General features: G+C 39.2%; 1 protein-coding gene and 1 long non-coding RNA gene across 3 annotated transcripts in view; one reads left to right on the plus strand and one right to left on the minus strand.

The window, feature by feature from the left end:
• The window catches only part of SCN11A (sodium voltage-gated channel alpha subunit 11), a 91,585-nt gene that overhangs the window by 56,379 nt on the left and 16,378 nt on the right, over positions 1-18,828 (plus strand). For both annotated transcript variants that reach the window (XM_077865742.1, XM_077865741.1), the window contains 8 exons: positions 1,079-1,198; positions 1,933-2,047; positions 4,311-4,465; positions 7,428-7,601; positions 12,303-12,404; positions 12,812-13,081; positions 13,751-13,804; positions 16,841-16,982. In XM_077865742.1, coding sequence (XP_077721868.1) covers positions 1,079-1,198; positions 1,933-2,047; positions 4,311-4,465; positions 7,428-7,601; positions 12,303-12,404; positions 12,812-13,081; positions 13,751-13,804; positions 16,841-16,982 — 1,132 coding nt within the window. The remainder of the gene's footprint in view (positions 1-1,078; positions 1,199-1,932; positions 2,048-4,310; positions 4,466-7,427; positions 7,602-12,302; positions 12,405-12,811; positions 13,082-13,750; positions 13,805-16,840; positions 16,983-18,828) is intronic.
• LOC144294121 (uncharacterized) overlaps positions 10,475-18,828 on the minus strand; it is a 64,251-nt gene continuing 55,897 nt past the window's right edge. The window contains exons 3-5 of the long non-coding RNA XR_013361520.1: positions 13,064-13,122; positions 12,843-12,917; positions 10,475-12,542 (exon numbers count right to left, since the gene is read on the minus strand). This is a non-coding gene — a long non-coding RNA (uncharacterized LOC144294121). The remainder of the gene's footprint in view (positions 12,543-12,842; positions 12,918-13,063; positions 13,123-18,828) is intronic.

An 18,828-nucleotide genomic window follows, 5' to 3' on the forward strand; every position in this document is an offset into this window, starting at 1 on the left:
GAACCAAATCTTACACTGACAATTTGGGATTCTTGTCTAACAGTGACACAAAGTATATTTCAGATCCAGTGGGGACCTTTACCCAGATCCTATTTCTGAGGCTGTACCTCCGTCTGCTTCCTAGATATGCAGCTGTGTATAATTATAATTCCAAGCATTAGCCATAACTCATTTTGGCTTTCTTTCTTAAGTGCAAGAACTCAGCCCAGTCCACAGTTTCAAGCCTTGGACATAGCTGTGATTCTCTTCCTCACATGGGACACTTTTAGTCACCATTACCTGTTACATGCTTTATTTAAATTGTCACCATTTCATATTTCTGTTCTGTGTCTGGTCCGTAGCCATATTTACTTGTTTTGTGTGTGTGTGTGTGTGTGTGTGTGTGTGTTTGTAATATATCAATGCATGTATTCAAATGGGAGAATTGTTCTTAAATCATGACTTTACTGTGTCATAGTCACAGGCATACTCACACAGATTTTAGGATGAAACCCTCACCTAAGGCATGACTTCTCATGTCTGTCTTGAATATACCTGCAGGTCATCAGACAAAATTTATTTTTTATTTTTAAAAAGTAATATATTTTCATTTTTCTCTTATATCTTTTTCTATTTCACTAAGCCAACTTTCTGTACCCCAAAGAATAAAAAAAATTTCCAAATTAGTCTTCTATCATTTTTGTTCATCTATTTTTATATCAGTATATAAAATCATTATGGTTTTTATTTTTACTGTATTCTGGCATTATGTTATATTTTCAGGGATAACTAATTATACTAGTACCATTTATTAAGTAATTTATCATTTAGTCATTGAAGTGAAAGGATACAGTAAGTTTCACCTCTGAATTATTAGGTCAATTTTGTACCAAAACCGTATTGTTTGATTATATGACTTTTGAGTAAGCTTGGTTATCTGTTTCCTTTAGTAGTTTTCCCAGAATTATTTTATGTTGAGATTCTCCAGGAGCAGTTTTAAAAAGTAAAAAGAAAAAGAGTAATAATGTCACAATTCAAACTTGTTTTACCTCAAGTGAGAAGCCCAAGAAGCATATTAATTCTACTCTGGGCTTTTCAGTGTCAGGCCTTTGAATTCCATCAGGAGACCAAGAAGTCCACCAGCCCAGGAGCTCAAAGTGTGGAAATTGACGTGTTCTCTGAGGATGACATATGTTTGTCAAAACAAGATCCCCAAAAGGTAATTTTCCCAGGGTGTTCCAGAAGGAACATATAGCTTATCCATACACATTCTCCAAGATAGCCACTATGGCTATCAAGATTAAAGTATCAGGATAAATGCAGAGCAAAGTGCCAGAATCAGATCTTAAGCAAAGGCCAAGTTTTCTTAACCTCTCCACTATCACATTTGGGACATGATAATTCCATCTTGTGCTGGCTATTCTGTCTGTTGTAGGATATTTAGCAGCATCCATGGCATCTATCCACTAGATGTTGATAGTATCCCGCAATTGTGAAATAAAAAGTGTCCTTAGACATTGTCAACATGTCTCCTGAGGGCAAAATCAACAAGAACCACTAGTCTAGACCTATAATTCCAGGAATTGAGAGAGCTAAAAACTAGTCTCAGTAAATTAGCCTTCATTTCATCACCCAGCCTCCTTATTTGGAGTTAGGTAGTATATCAGAGGTATGATTTGTAGGGAGGAAAAGGTTGAGATACCATGTCTTTATATATCTCACCTTTTCTCAGCCAGGGGAGAACAGTTAGAGAATTCTCTCTTAAAGTCAGGCTAGCCAGAGAATTTTAAAAATCACCAAATGAGAGGGACACTTTCTAGATACACCTATACCTAGAATCCTTTGCCTAGCTAGCTTCATTCCTAAAAAGTCATACAATAAGGTATTAGGTGCTACCATGGCGAGAGACCGTCTTGGTAAATATTTCCCCTTTTCCTTTGTTCTGATGTGCAGAAGTCTGATACTGCCAGTGTGTTCTCAGAATGTAGCACCATTGATCCACAGGATCCCTTTGGGCGGGTAACTGAAATGGTTCTCAAAAAAGAACCAGAGCGATGTTTTCCCAAAGGTAAGTGGAAGTATTTCTGCATTCAGTTTACAGAATATTTGAATGAGATTCTGTTATTCTTTGAAGCTCTGTGATTTGATAGATTCCTTCTTTCTACTTCTATTGGAGGCAGAAGTAAGGAGAGGGCATCCGTAGATTCTTAGGGCTATTATCAGACCCAGGCAAAGGAGATTTCAGGAAATTCTTGATTTTAGGTGGGTTCAACTAACATAGTCTAACAACCAGGGTAGAAACTCTAGAAAACTTTCCTGGAAATCCCACTGGGCCAATATGTTTGCCCCCAGTACATCCACTGTCAGGATATAGTTGAGGTGATAGACCAAAGGAACATGACCATAAGTCTAGGGTTGAATGGAGACCTGCCAGACCCTAAACACATCCCCCAAGATTTTTCTCTGGAAGAAGAACAATACTGTAGTTAGGAGCTTTGGCTCTGGAGCCAGACTGCCTAATTTCAATTCTGGCCTCTTCATTTACTAGCTGTATGACTTGTTCAATTTACTTAGCCTCTCTGTGCCTCATTTATAAAATGGCTATGATAGTATCTACTGTAAAGGATTATTTTTGCTATTAAATGAGTGAATGTAGGGGATCCTTGGGTGGCGCAGCGGTTTGGCACCTGCCTTTGGCCCAGGGCGCGATCCTGGAGACCCGGGATCAAATCCCACGTTGGGCTCCCGGTGCATGGAGTCTGCTTCTCCCTCTGCCTATGTCTCTGCCTCTCTCTCTCTCTCTCTCTCTGTGTGTGTGTGTGTGTGACTATCATAAAAAAAATTAAAAAAAAATAAATGAGTGAATGTAAATCACCTAGAAGAATATCTGGCACACAATAAGCAATCAATAAAGTGTATATAGTGGTTTCTTCCTATCTGCCTTTATTATCTCCTATATTCATTATGGGAAATTTATTTGTGTCTGTTTCTCTTGTAAGGTCCTTAAAAATAAAGGCAGTGACTTAATCAATAACGTATCTCTAGTGTAAGAATGGAATCTTGCCCAGATTATGGGCTCAACAAATATAGGTAGATAGATGATAGATAGATAGATAGATAGATAGATAGATAGATAGATTGATTGATAGATACTTAAATGAATGAAGGAATCTAAAATTAAAAATTTCTCCATAAGTTTGACATTAGACTTGTCTCAGAACAGACACTAAGAATGAGTTTCAAACTTATTCCAGATTGTTTAGCAGTCCCCAAACTGCCCATAGGGGTAGAGGTCAGGTTAGAGATAGATGACAGTTAGTTATCCTGACTTACATTTGGACTGTGCTTGAGGTGTGTACAGGATGTCAACAGTGAAGTTAGAGAAGAAAAGTTGGTTTCTAGAAGAAGGGAGGAATGGCATAAAAGAATAAAAGCCTTTTAGGAAGATTAACCTACTGATGTTCTGAACGATGGAGGAGGGCAGGGTCAGACTAAGGAGACCTCATAGTAGTTTAGGAAGATGATGAGGAAAGGAATGGAATGTTATAATCACCATGAAATTAACATCCATGGAACTTGGAGGATGGGTGGAGGAGACAAGGTGAGAAGGGTGATGTGATTCATGCTGAATGCTGGTGTGTGTTGAGGTCAAATGCTCAGCTATGTATAAACACCTTGACAATTGATCAGATTCTTCCATGTGTGGTTTGAGTAGTTCACAGAGCCTGTTCCCATCCTTACCTCTTCCCTTCAGTCCTTAGGACACTGCTTACTGTTGCAAAAGAAATTGCTGCACAACAAACAGCCATGAAGCCTCAGTGGCACACAATAATAAACATGCCTCTACATGTCTCCACTCATCTAGGCTGGTTATTTCTGCTTATTTTGGCTGGCTTTATTCATATGAATGGTAATGACTGGGAGTCCACCAGTCTGGCCTGGGCTTAACTGGGTCCCTGGGCATAACTGGGCCCCATCTTCTGTACCACATGTCCATCCCCCTTCTCCTGAAACCAATGGGCTGGCCCAAATATTCCTTTCTTATGGAGATGGTGCCAGAGTGGAAACATGCAAGGCCTCTCAAGGCTAAAGCTCAGAATTGGTATGATTCCAACTGGTATGAATCACTGGTGTGATTCCAACTCTACTTGACTGGCCAAATCAAGTCACATGGTTGAGCCCAGATTCAAGGGGTGGGAATACAACTCTACCTCTTCAGTGGGAAGAATTGCAAAGCTAACGGGCATGCACAGGGGAGGGGTAAAGAGTTAGGGTTATTAATGCAGCTCATTACAGACACTAAAGATAGTGCTACTGCCCATTCCTTGCAGGCCTGGGTCACTGCTTCCCATGCTGTTCCATGAACAAGAGAAAGTCCCCCTGGATCATTTGGTGGAACCTGCGGAAAACCTGCTACCAAATAGTGAAACACAGCTGGTTTGAGAGCTTTATTATCTTTGTGATTCTGCTGAGCAGTGGGGCACTGGTAAATTGTCACAGTCTTTGTGGGGACATTGTGGGCCAGGTGGCTGGGCTACATTCTGACATGGGACTGTTAATGCGGGGAGACCAGGTGGAAGTGGGATCTCTGCTACTGGTCCCCCTTGAGGCAGGAGTTTGCACAACTTCTGGAGTCCTGCTCCAACTAGGAAGTCCCAACCCAAAGAAAATATACTTATAGGGAATCATGACTCAAATCAGTACTTTAAAGTGGCTCCTGGAGTCTAGCCCTTAATCCCATGCCTGTCTCTCATTCCTGAAGAATTTCTAGACATTTTCACTGTATCTTAAATGTTTCTTAATCTAGACAGCAATGTTCCTACCTCTCTTTTCTGGAAAACCATAATGCTGCTTTCCTAAAGGTAGAACATTAGGGGGAGAAGGCTACAGGGAGATTGGATTAGGATGTAATAAGTTGTCGGCATTTTCCATTTTCCATCAGTCATGGCCCCTTGAGAGAAGAGTCAAATAGATACTGCTTTATGCACGTAGCAGATCCTTCCAGGTCAAGGTGTAGTGTGTTCCAGTGAGGTTTGGAAATAACTCCAAATCCATGCCTCCATAGTCTATAGTCCTAAACTCCTTCCTTCTCTCTCCTCACCTTTTGGTCCTTGCCCTCTCTTAGCCTCCCCTACTTGAGTTATAGCTTTAGCTATAGCTATAACTATAACTAGCTATTAGTAGCTCTTATCATCTACATGTTTCTCTCTCATTCTCTCCCTCCCTCCTCTTGTATCTTATATTTTCCCTTAAAATGGCCATAATATAGAACTAAACTATTTGTTGCATAAGTAAATGGCACTTAGGTTCCCCTTTTTGACTTAGAGTCACAGAACATTTCATAGTAAGTTGCTAACAATTAGAAGGTACAAGGAAATGTCTTGCTTCTTCACCATTACCTTCCTGGTTAGTGCTTTACACCTGTGTGATCTCTAGGTGAAAGGAGATGAGCACACACTGGGGCCCACCAGAGCCTATGATCAGCACACATCTCCATTTATATACTTAATGCACTATAAATTATTTCTCAAGCAAAAAAAAAAAAGTAAATTTCTCTAAACCATTGCAGAGAACTCTCTTAATTAATTTTTATTGCTAATCCTTGGTCTAGGAGTCCCTGTAGTCTTCTAGTACTTACATTTTCACTGGCTATTTACTCTTATTCAAGTAATAGGATTCTTTTACTTATTCCACAAATGATAATAGGTGTCTACCAAACCATGGGCTAGTCAGTGGGAAAGCATGGTGTTGTCAGATGGTCAGGGACACGTGGTACCATCCTCCTTGGTCTCATATGGCTTCTGATGAGGCAAGTGTAGGTTGAGCAGAGCAAGACTGAACACACAATGTAGAGGGTTCTACGAGAAGGACTCAGGTCCTGTTTCACTTAACTTATTTGTAGACAAATGGAGACAAGAAAGATCTAGTCCCTTGCCACTGTATGTGGTATATGGATCAGCAGTCTAAATGCTTCTTAGAAATGCAGTCTTGGACCTGCCCTAGACCCACAGAACTTAAGTGCTTTGGGACTCTAATTAGAGTTTGGGAAGCTCTGGTCCAAGCAACTGGGTAATAACAGGAGCTTTCTGGACGAGGAAATGGTCTCATTATAATGTGGGAGGCTCCAAAGTTCAGTTGCCAATATTAGCCTAGTCTTCAGGTGAGCAAACTCAGATCTGCTGAGACAGCTTGTTGCTCAGCCTCCAAGATAAGAGAGGAAATGAGCTTCCAATACAATTTAGATTTGTCTCTCTTCAAGGCACACAGACAAGTCCCTAACTTCCAGGAGTGTGGAGTCTAGTAGGAAAGACAGATGTGGTTCAAGCAATTGTAGACCAGGGCCATATGATACAGTCAAAGAAGCAGTAGATGACATAGGGGCCATGCAGAACAGGCACCTAATTGTCTTGGTGGAAGAAGGAAATTTCCAAAGAAAATATCAACCAAACTGAGGAGGTGGAGTGTTTTCTCCAATCAAGAGCCCACTTGGGAGTTGGATGTTAGACTGTTTTATTCTTTTGCATTTATTTTCCCTAGGGCCATGAGGCTATAGGATTACCTTAGTACCCAACAGCAGGACCAATAGAAATTGGTCTTGCCTTCAGTGTTTGCCCAAATATCTTGACAGGTTCAGTACCAGGGACCCTTATATTCTTCTTTTTTCATTTTCAGTAACTCTGTAAAGGCCAAAGGACAGCTTCTACCCTAGTTATATAGACCCTAAAGAACCACATACACACTTAAGATGAGGGGAATGTTTGTATGTACAATGAAAAAGGGACTCTCCAGAAGATAGGATGTCTCACCTCATGATCACATTCAACATATATTTAATATTCAAAGTAATCTACACTGGAAGCTCTAGCCCAGAGCTTCCTCAACTTTTGCATGTCCTGGTACACCAAAAATGGGCACATACATCGGGAGCACTGTGGTAAGGCTGTTTGTTGTAGATCATTGGCCTCAGGGTTGGCAGAATCTAGAGTGTGGACTAAGGTGTTTAGCATTAAGGTGTGATGAGCAATGGAGAGCCACTGAATAGAGCCAATAAGGTAACTAGGAGGATAAAAGAGATGGAATGTGCCACTAGGTGGTTCTGGAAAAGTTGGCAAGATATTGTTGGCAAGAGTGGAAAGGATCAGGAAGACAAGAAAATTGTGTGATCTGTTAGTAGGAAGATATCTTCGTATTTTAGAGGTCAATGATGAGAGCCTGGGGAGCTATTGTGGCAATAGAAGTCTAGAAATAGAATATTCTTTCTTCCAGTTTTACTTACTCAAGGAATTGATTCCACTGGGAAATTTCATTCTTAATACCTTTTGAGCAAAACCTTATCACCAAAAGAGATGTTAGTCTATTCAAATAAGGAAGAAAAACTGAAAAGTAAGGCAGCAAGTAATTCTAAGCAAATGTTCAACCTGGCCTATGGCTATGCTTTATCATTTCAGGTATTTGAAGATATTTACCTTGAGGAACGACCCAATATCCGAGATTTACTTAATTGTACTGACCATATTTTCACATACATTTTTATCCTGGAGATGGGTCTAAAATGGGTGGCCTTTGGATTTGGGAAGTATTTCACCAGTGTCTGGTGCTGGCTCGATTTCATCATTGTGATTGTAAGTTTACCATCTCTGTGTTCCATGCAGGCAGGGGTTGAGGTAGGGGAGGGGAAAATATCATAAGGGAGCTGCTTTTCCTGTGTGCCTTGTTTGAGTACCTCTCCAAAATTTTTTTTCTTCACAGTACTTGTAAGTAGTTGTCATTTATCCATCAGTATCCCTGCTTGTTCTGCACCTCATTCCTCACACTGCACGTCATATTCTCACTACCCTAATGCTTTCCATGATTGCATTCATCCACCACTTATATCTGATGTATACCTAGAATAACTTTGAGCATCCCACTCTTCTCCTTCCAACTTTCTATTTTCTCTTGAGATTTCTCAAAGCAGGTCAGCAGCCAATGGACTAGGCTGGTCTCCATCTTGATTGTCAAGCAACATAAAAGGAATATTCACATACCTACTTTCATTTAATCCACACAACAGTGTTCTGAGTTAAGCAGAGTTACACGTCACATACCACATTACAAATAAGGAAACTTGGAGCTCAGATGGTCAGCAACTTGTTTCAAATAAAGCTGAGATTCACACCTTGGCCTGTGTGATGCTAAGGCTAATAAGAGTACATCACGTTTATTGAGTGCGCTCTCTGTGCCAGGAATTTTGCCACAGGCTTCATAAGCATTCTTTCTTTTAGTTATCACAACCACTCCATATGATAGGTACTATTATTTTTTCTCATATATACAGGGAGAAACTAAGTCACAGAGAGGTTAAGAAACATGTAAAGATTGACTAGCTAGAAGTGGTGGACATGAAACCCAAACTCAGTAAGCCTCACTGTGAAGCCCTGGATTTTAACATCTATATCCTTTGTACCAAGTGCTAATTAGTTAGACTTTGTCCCTGCTATTTAAAGAAGTAGACATGACAAATGCATAAGCATAAGCCATGTGGTCAATATACTGACTGGAGAACCATAATGTTGATGTTGTTGGTGGACACGAGGAGGCACGTGGTTCAGGCATTTTAGAAAGGTATCAGTGCCATGGGAGCTCCAACAGGAATAATAAAAAAGAATAAAAATATCCACATGTCTGTCAACTCTATCATTTTCCAGGGTGGAAATCACTTTGCACCTGTTATCTTATAGTATAGTGAAGAACCCATAACACAGTGGACAGATGATAGGTATATCCATTCTAGGGACCTGTGGTCCACTGACCTAAACTCAGAAAACTGATTCTAAAGTTAACTTGTCTGCTATCTTTCTGTGTATCCTTAGGTAAAGTACTTCCTTCTTTTGACAAGTCCACCTTAATAAAGAATTAGAGTGTTGGCTACCAATTGCCCAAATTAGAAGAGAGACACATGGAAGACATAAATCTAACAATAGCCATTTAAAATATCAAAACAGTAGTTCAACACCATACTGTCAAAAAAGGGCACCAGGTCCAGATGGTTTTACAGGCAAGTTTTACAAAACCTTCAAGGAGTAGTGCTATATACTGAATGTTTGCATCCCCTAAAATTCATATGTTGAAACCTAACCCCCAAAGTGTTCATATTTTGAGGTGGTACCTTTGGGAGGTGATTAGGTTATGAAGGCAGAGCCCTCGCGAATGGGACTAGCACTGTTATAAAAGAGACCCCACAGAGCTTCCTCACCCCTTCTGCCATGTGAAGACATAAGGAGAAGAAAACTGGCTATGAGCCAGGATGTGATCTCTCATCAGACATTGATTCTGCTAGCACCTTGATCTTGGACTACACAGCCTCTAGACTGTGAGAAATGAATTTCTGTTGTTTATAAGCAACCCAGGCTATGATATTCTGTTATAGCAGCCTGAAATAATCAGTTAACCCCAACCTTATTCGAATTGTTACAAAAATTTTTAAAAAGGAAGCTTACAAGCTTTATTTGATGAGACAAGTATAATTTTGATAACAAAATGAATGGAATAAAAATGAGTAGAATAAGAAAAGAAATAATCTTATAATTATATATCTTTATAAATCCCAGAGAAAGCACTTGATAAGTATGGTTCAGTATTACTGTTAGCGTTAGTATCATATAGACCAAGGTGTAAATCCCAATTCCACCTGAAACAAGTTGCTAATCCTCTGAGCTTCAGCTTTCCTTTTCTATTACATGGTACGTGATCTATAATAATACTTAAATCAGAACATTATTGTGCAGATTAAATAAGAGAATATATGTGAATAGTACTTTAAAACATTTAAAAAAATTTTAGAGAGAGTGTGAGTGGGGACAGGAGGTGGGGCAGAAGGAGAGGGAGAGAGAGAGAAAATCCTAAGTATACTCTACACTTAGTGCAGAACCCGTCATGGGTCTTGATCTCACAACCCTGAGATCATGACCTGAGCCAAAGTCAAGAGTCAGATGATCAACCAACTGAGTCACCCAGCACCCCATGAATAGTCCTTTTATGTTGCTTGTTAATCAACATTATATAAAATGATCTTTATTATTTTGAAGTAGAAAAATATAAACGCAGCCACAAAAAATATACCTAAATTCACCTATATCAAAATGTAAAACTTTTGGTGTTTTATTTCACAGAATTGTAATTACAAAGACAGGCTAGAGCCTGGAGACAGTATTTGCCATATGCATAACAGAAAATTATTTTCTATAGTACATAAAAACTCTCTACAGATCTATAAGAAAAAGACAACTCAGTGTAAGAATGGGAGAAGGATGTAAACAGGTAATTCACATAAGGAATGCTAAGTTACTAATAAATATATGAAGAAATATACACTAGCCTTATTACCAGTTAGCATAGAAGTGCATATTAAAATGAGAGACTTTGTGTTATTCATCAGAATGTCAAAAATTTTTAAGTTGAGTAATCTCCAATATTGAGAAAGATGTAAGAAAATGGAATTCCTTTTTTTTTTTTTTTTTTTAGAAAATGGAATTCCTAATCACTGCTAACAACTTAATAGGTACAGTTATTTTAGGGAAAATCTTGCATTATTAAGTAAAATTAAAAGTGAACCCAATTTGTTATCCAGAAATACCACTTCTAATTATACATTTTTGGAAAACTTTTGTGTATGTATGCAGGAAAAATGCATACATCTGTCCAGTTTGTCGGACAGCAAAGAAATGGAAATAACCCAGATATTCACCAAGAGGGAATGGATCCATAAAATATGAATATTTCTATGCTGTAATATTTTATAACAGTTAAAAGGAACTAGCCACAAGAATGTGTATATCAGAATGGTGAATGTCAAAAGAGTAGAGAGTAATAAATGCAAGTTAGAAAAAAAAAAATAAAACCAGCAGAAAACTTCCCACCTTTAGAATACTGTATGTAGCGTGGGTAAGAATGTGGCTATTTTTATGTCTGCAAGCCTCATCAATGCTTCCCAGTTTGGTGGAACACAGATTGGGGATAAGGTTCCAGGTGAAAAGGTGTATAGTGTCCTTCTAGGGATGCTTCTTCCCCACCCAGGATAACAGTTATTTGGTAAAGCCAGAGGAACTGCTAAATTGCTCCATCCTTTTCCCTCTGGCTAGGAACAAGGTGGGAGTATTTGTGGAAAAGCTGCAGATCTAACTCTCCCAACAGACAATGTGATTACAAACAAGAGAACAAACAGAAAGCCTATTTTAGGAGACCTTTATAATTAAAAGCATTTTGAATTGATGGTGATTTTTTTTTTATTTTAAAATTTTGTTATCCTGCCATATTGACTCACTTAATCTCTCTCAATTTGGTAGTATTTTACTACTACAATGAATTGGTAGGGGAATGATGCTAGACAATAGTGGACTCTGATACCAGCATAGTCAGTCATATAATTCACTTCCTATCCTGCTGAGCTGCCCCTCTTCCAAGTTGAATCTCTGAAGGCTCTGCATGATCAGTACGAATGACTGGAATCTGCAAATAGTGGTCTTCAACTCAAACTCACTGTATTTGTTGAGTTTCAATTCAGAGTATTCCCCCAAAAAGGAGTCATATGAGGGAAGGGAAATATTAGCAAACAATTTATTATTTCGTTGTAACTTATTATATCATTAAAAACTCACAGAAAAGTTGCAAGAAATAGTGTAAAGAACCCCCTATACTCTTTCCACAGATTCACCAATTAATAACATTTCACCCCATCTGCTTTGTCATTTTCTCTCCGTTTTTCATCGGAGAAAACTGCTTAGGTTGCAGGCACTACATCCCTTTATCCCTAAACATTCTAGTGTGTATTTTCTAAGAAAAAAGATATTGTCTCACACAGTCACAGCACAATGGTCAAAGTTAGGAAATTTAACATGGCTGAATAGTAAAAATATCCATTTTCAGATTTTGTCAATTGTTTCAACAAGGTCCTTTATGATTAATTCTTTCTATCCATCCACCCTGGTCTTCCCTCACCCCCCCTTAATCCAGGATTCAGTTCAGAACCCCAAGTGACATATCATTGTCATACCCTTTGGTTTCCTTTAACTTACAACAATTTCTCAGCTTTTCTTTGTCTTTCATTAAACAGATAATGTAAATGCATTGTCCTCACCTTTATGGGCTGTAGCTTTGGCAATCTCGGAGAAAAATAGCTTCTTCATTGGCCCTCCCACTTCCAGCAGGGGCTGGTTTCTTTCTGTTTCTGAATAATCCACTGAAGTCACCCTGTGTCTGCCTCTCAGAATGAGGGCTACCAGCCCCCGACTGGCTTCTCTGGAAACCAAGTCAGGTACACTATCTGTGGCTTCTCTTCCCACCAGGTCTCTGTGACCAGTCTCATTGACTTAAAGAGCTTGAAGTCCTTTCGGACCCTACGAGCACTGAGGCCCTTGCGAGCATTGTCCCAGTTCCAAGGAATGAAGGTACATTCTTCAGGCAGATGGGAGGAAGGTCAGCTGTCAGGGAGAGGTGGAAAAGCCAATTGCTCTTCTTTGGCTGGGCTTCCTTTAAATTGCCAGTCTCTTCCTGGGCTCCTTCTCATCTAGTCCACTGCTTAGAATCTGAGAGATGGGCAGGTGTCCCATAAGTCTGTAACACTGTCATCAGAGGACACTTCTCAAGTGATCCTTAGTGACAATAGAAAGGATCCATTATGTATGTGAAGCTGAGAGCAGGGCTTGTCATAGGATGCATGGTTGGGGGGTTGGAGGTAGAAAGTAAAGACAGAGCTCTAAGAGGTCCAGTCTCACACATCAAGCCTATCCTGAGATCCAGAGCTTGGTGAATCCCATGCATCTGTTATATTTTTCTTCTGTTTTATTTTTTTAAGGTGGTAGTCAATGCTCTCATAGGTGCCATACCTGCCATTCTGAATGTTTTGCTTGTCTGCCTCATTTTCTGGCTGATATTTTGTATCCTGGGAGTAAACTTCTTTTCTGGAAAATTTGGAAGATGCATTAATAGAACAGATATAAACTCAGTTATAAATTACAGCACTATTGCGAATCAAAGTCAATGTGAAGGTGGAAATTTATCTTGGGTCAACCTTCCAGTCAACTTTGACAATGTGGGAATGGCTTACCTTGCCCTGCTGCAAGTGGTAAGTGCTGTTGGTATGTTTTTCACTCTGAGGAGAGAAACCTTTAAAGAAGCATAAATCATTTCTCAGTTTAATAAAAACACAGTGACTCCACTGAGATAGTAGAATCAAATCCCAATTCCTCATGTGGAAGCCAATGCCCTCTGGAATTGTTCCCCATTAAGCATCTCCAACTTTACTGTCTACTGATCCTCAACCCCCAAGCAATGCCCCTGTACATATCACTCTGTCCTGTATGGTGCCTTACTCTCCAGAGCTCCATCCAAAGAGGACTAGAGCCTCAGATGCTAAGCCACACCATTAGCAGCAGTTCTCTGATGGAAGTCAGTTCCCTGGTCAAAACAAAGTTGCCAGGTCTTAGGCATATGGTGCAAACATATGGCATCAGGAAAGTCTCAACAGGCTCTTCCCAGCAGTTATTACACAACTTCTCTAGAAATTTTAATGTAGAAATATCCTTTAAAAATTTTATCTTGTACAAAGAAGAAAAAACCCAAGACACCCATTTTTGAATTCCCTTCTAGTGTTCTTTTATCTAGATATTCTGTTCTGGACATTCAGTCCTATCTTATATATATCTGCCCAGTGAGCCTTGCTTGCTGTTGTATTGCACTTGTCTGTTGATAGCAAGTCTATAATTGTGTTCATGTTTCTCTACTTTTGTTACAGGCAACATTTAAGGGCTGGATGGATATTATGTATGCAGCTGTCGATTCCAGAGGGGTGAGCTTTTGTTGAGCCATGTTCTAGAATGCTATGGTCAAATTAGGGATATCATGACTGCACAGATAGTCTAGAACATCCCACATCATAGTTTCACCAGCCAGCATTCTTTGCCTTGTTTTCCTTGGGACAATGACTATAAAATAGGGATAACAGATGTTCTTATTCACCCTTTCATTAGTATTACATCCTATTTTGCTCCAAAATCCAGTCCTGTTTCTCCATAGTGACCAGGGAGAAACCTCTTCTGCAGGAGATGGAGCCAGAAGCAATAGAATTGTGGAATGCCTTTTATTTTCCTCTCTCACTTCTTTTCCAAATGGGTATCCAGGCAAAAACCAAATTTCAAAGGGTACAGCCCTGAACTCTGGGAAAACCTTATACCTGGACTAGGGTCTCTATAAGAGAGACCTCTCTAGGCTCAGAGACTAAATGGGTTTCTAGTGATTGCCAACTGTAAAATTCTAGTTAAGTAAAATGTTATCATGGATTCTGAGAGTTGGAGGAGTACTCAGCCATCTAGTCTATTTCTATTTCCCAGTCTGGAAAATTGAGAACTGGAAAGGAAGAGTGTTGCCCAAAACCATGGAGTAAGCAAATGGCTGAACCAAGAATAGAATCAGCATTGTTTATTATTATTATTATTATTATTATTATTATTATTATTATTATCAGCACACACATGTTGTTGCTCTGTCTGAGAGTCTGCAGAGTTGATGTCTGGCCCATAGTAGGTATGTGAGCTAGTAGTGGCAGCGGAAGTGGTATAAGAAGTGGAGTTTTAAAATATATATATTTTTAAAAGATTTTATTTATTTATTCATGAGTGACAGAGACAGAGAGAGAGAGAGAGAGAGGCAGAGACATAGACAGAGGGAGAAGCAGGCTCTGTGTGGGGAACCCGATGTAGGACACAATCTCGGGACCCCAAGACCACAACCAGAGCGGAAGGCAGACGCTCAACTGCTGAGCTACCCAGGTGTCCCCCCCGCCTTTTTTTAAAATGTAGTTTCCATGCTCAGCGTGGAGCCCAGCATTGGGCTTGAACTCAGATTGAGACCTGAGCTGAGGTCAAGAGTTGGATGTTTAATTGACCAAGCCACCCATGCACACCAAGAAGTGTTATAGTAGTAGTAGTAGAGGCAATTTATAACAAAGACAGTATTTTAAAATATTAATGTGCTTTTTTTTGTCTTCTGAATATATGACCTTCACCCTAGTTTACCTTAGGCATCCATGTGCCTTGAGGTGGAGATAGGAGATGGGGAGGAAATTTTATGCAGATGTATGCATGAAGAGATATGTGGCTTACATGTTCCCTGAGTGAATGACAGGTCGGTGGAGGTATGTGGAGGGATGCCCATCTTGATGCTGGTCCTGGACATTATAGTTGGTGTGTATGTACTGGCTTCTAGCATAATGATGCCCTTGTCTGTGTAGTCACAGAGAATCTTGCTGGTCTCAAATATTGGTAAAACCATGGGCCTTTCTCCGCCCTTAGTTCATCCTGGCCTCAAACACTGACTCTGTGATGTCCTCTACATGGTCCCCTGACCCAGCAGTCTACTCCTAACTCTTGCCAAAAGCCCATCATGGCAGGCCTAGGCTATCAACTCCATGTCCAAGCCTCATGAAAACTGAAAAATTTGAGACTCTCTGTCCAATTATGCTACTCCATCTAGCCTCTTAAGTAATCCTGCCTGTGGAGTAATCCTGCCTGTGAAGAATTCGAGCTAGAATACCCTCTTTTGTACTCCCATGTTCCCTTCAGTTTACTGAATCCCTGTAAAATTGGGACTTGAATCCCAAGTCCCTTCTATAAACCCAAAGAGAGAGAATCAGGACACACATCTCACGGCTCTGATATTCTCTCTATTTTTCTGACAATTCCCTAGGTACAAGAAGGGTGAGCTTTTGTCCTTTCCTCTTCCTATCTGAACCTCCCTTTGTAGGACTGTTAGCCTACATAGTCTTATTTGAAATGTCAGATGCTGATAGTGATTCTTTCTTTCCATTGTATCGTTTCTGTACTAATGCCTACCCTTAGCACATAAAACCAACTGGGACTAAGGTCATGTACTCTTCAAGGCAAAGACAAAAATATTTTCAAATATTACCTTTATTACATTAGTCTATACGGTAGGTTTTGAAAAACAAATATAAAAACATTCAACAGGTGACAGAGCTAGCAACACTCATAGCTATATCTTTGAATGTGATCTGGAGAAAGAAAAGAAAAATTCTCCTGCCAGCTATGCCCAAATGGCATAAAGCCAATAACAGTGTGAAGAACTTGGATAAAAGGGATTTTGGATGCTTTTGGCCATACTTTGAGTTGGGGGAACTTGGTTAAAGTCCATTTTTGTGTCTGTTCTATAGCTTGATTATTCATTCATTTACTCATCTATCCATCCTTCCTTCCATCCATCCATCCATCCATCCACCCATCCATCCATCTGTCCATCCATCCATCTGCCCATCCATCCATCCAAACATTCATTTAATATATATTGAGAATCTACATGTCACAAAGTATGCTAGGCTCTAGGAATTCAAGAGTGATGGGACACAAGCACAGACTAAATACAACAGTGGGCTCTGTATGAAGGATGTTGTCATTCATCAAGAGCTGGTAGTCAGTCACTTGTGCCTGAAGAGACTGTGACCCATCTCCAGAGGCCTCATCTCCAGTCTGGCTCCCTCAAGTTATGTCCATATAGACATCCTAGAAACCGTCTCAAAGGACACCTGTGATTATGCCATTCTCCTCTCTTACAACTCTTTCATGATTCTCCATTGCTTAGAAGAAAAGGCCTACCCCTCTTGTTACATGTCCTCCCCATTGCATGGTAACAGTCAAGCTCCTCTAGGGGAAACTGAAAGAGGGTCTCCCTGCAGGGGCCAGGGCTGTTTTCATGAGCCTGAGTAGTTAACACTACTGCTGAGAAATACTTTGGTCTTCTAGATAAATTATTAAGAGGGCTTATAATTTTCTCCAGTAATTGTTTTCTTTCCTTGTTTTAAAATCCCTAACAGAAAGAACAACAGCCAGGGTTTGAGGAAAGCCCATACAACTACCTTTTCTTCGTGGCTTTTATCATCTTTGGTTCATTCTTTACTCTGAATCTCTTTATTGGTGTTATAATTGACAACTTCAACCAACAGCAGAAAAAGATAAGTATGGGGGTGGGGGTTGTCCTGGTTTGGTATTTTCAACTTTCTTTTCCAAAGGGCTTTAATGGAACACAGTTCTGATCTGAATTACTGTGCAAGGGTTCAAACCTTTATCATCTGCGTGGGAACAAGGCCACCTGGGGAAGATTCTTGAAGATTTGGCTGAAAAGAGACTGAGGATATCTGGGTTTTATTAAATCATCATTTTTACTTTCCATTCTACCCTCAAACAGAAGGCATTGTTAAACCTTAACAGAAAAACAAGTACCAGGATTAGTATTTATGACACTATAGTCAAATTTTAGTAACCTTTCAAGGGTACCTTGTTATTCAGGATAAAAAGAAAAACTCTCCTTTCCCAAAAAATTTGTGTCCTGGCTTATAGCTCACCAGTCTCAGCAGATTTATTGAACTTGGAAAGATGTTTGAGGAGAAGGCAGGCTTTTGGGGGGAGATTTTTTTCTTCATGCATTGTAATAAACAGATGTTTATTTTTTTCTGATTCTATAATTCATAAGGGATCCATAGTAAATGTGGAAAACGAAGAAAGATTTAAAAAAATTTTAATCACCCATAAGGTGACCACCAAATTATAACAATTTTAGATTAAAACTCATCATTTTGACATAATCTCTTCTAGCTACTTTCTCACTAAATATGTATGTATCCTTGTACATGGTTGAGATTACCTGATGATGATTTTGTTTCCCCTCCTCCCCATTAGTTATGAGCCCATGTGATAAAATCATCTTTGTTATAAGAATTTTCAGGACTAAATTGCTTCCTATATGATGGATAGATAATAATTTGTCTTAATCATTCCCTTCTTTTTTGAACATTTAGATCATTTTTAAATTTCTTGCTCTTCTAAAACAATCATGAACATTCTTAAAATTCTCTCTATATCTGTGATTATTTCCTCAGGATACATTTCTAGAATTTAAAGCATTACAGTAACCTTTCAGAAATGCTGTACTAGGTACTCTCCTTTTGCAAGATATAACTATGCCTATACACTATGTTCTCACCATTCTTATTTTTATAATTTTTATTATTTTTTCTAGCTTGAGGTAAAGTGTCATCACATTGTTTTATATTCATTTATTTGATCATTTGTGAGGTTATACTTTTTCACAGATCGATGGCTGTATTTCTCCCTTTGTCTCTTTTTTAAAATTGAAATTGTCATCTTTTTCTTATGTTTTTATGTATTAAGTCTAATTTGTGACTTGCTTCTTATATGTCTATAATGACATTTTTTTATTTATAGACCTTTAGTGGTTTTATTGCGTCAGATTCCTAATCTTGTCCTTTTTGACGTCTTCTCTTTCATGTAGGAACTGAATCCCAAAATTCTAAAATGGGGTAACTAAATATTCACCTTTGGTTTTCCTAATTGTCTTTATGGCTCTTTTAAATCTTTTTTGAACTCTTGCAGTCTATCCAAAATGTATCCTGGTGCCGATCAGCCTTCTTAACTGTCTGCTGGGAGACTCACTCATTGTCCTTCTGTAACTACATTGCTGCTATTATTTGGAAGTGCACTTTGTAGAGCCACCTCTGTAATATGCAGCTTGATTGCAATCAATCTCTGCAATTTGGATGTCAGGCCTTTGATTTTAGATGCAAGCTTATATTTGAAATCACTGTTTTGATCAGGCCATGGCATTTTGTTTTGTTTTGCTTTACTTTTTATTGCAGAAAATTTCCAGCATGCATAAGAGTATACTAAAATGAACCTAAAAGACCAGTCACCCATCACGTTTATTGAATTAAGAACATCTTTATGGCATCTACACCCTTATCCAATCATGCCACCAGATTTTTTAATAGGGCAAATAATCTAACAT

The sequence above is a fragment of the Canis aureus genome, chromosome 22 (assembly GCF_053574225.1).
Source record: "Canis aureus isolate CA01 chromosome 22, VMU_Caureus_v.1.0, whole genome shotgun sequence".
In the NCBI taxonomy this organism is placed as follows: Eukaryota; Metazoa; Chordata; class Mammalia; order Carnivora; family Canidae; genus Canis; species Canis aureus.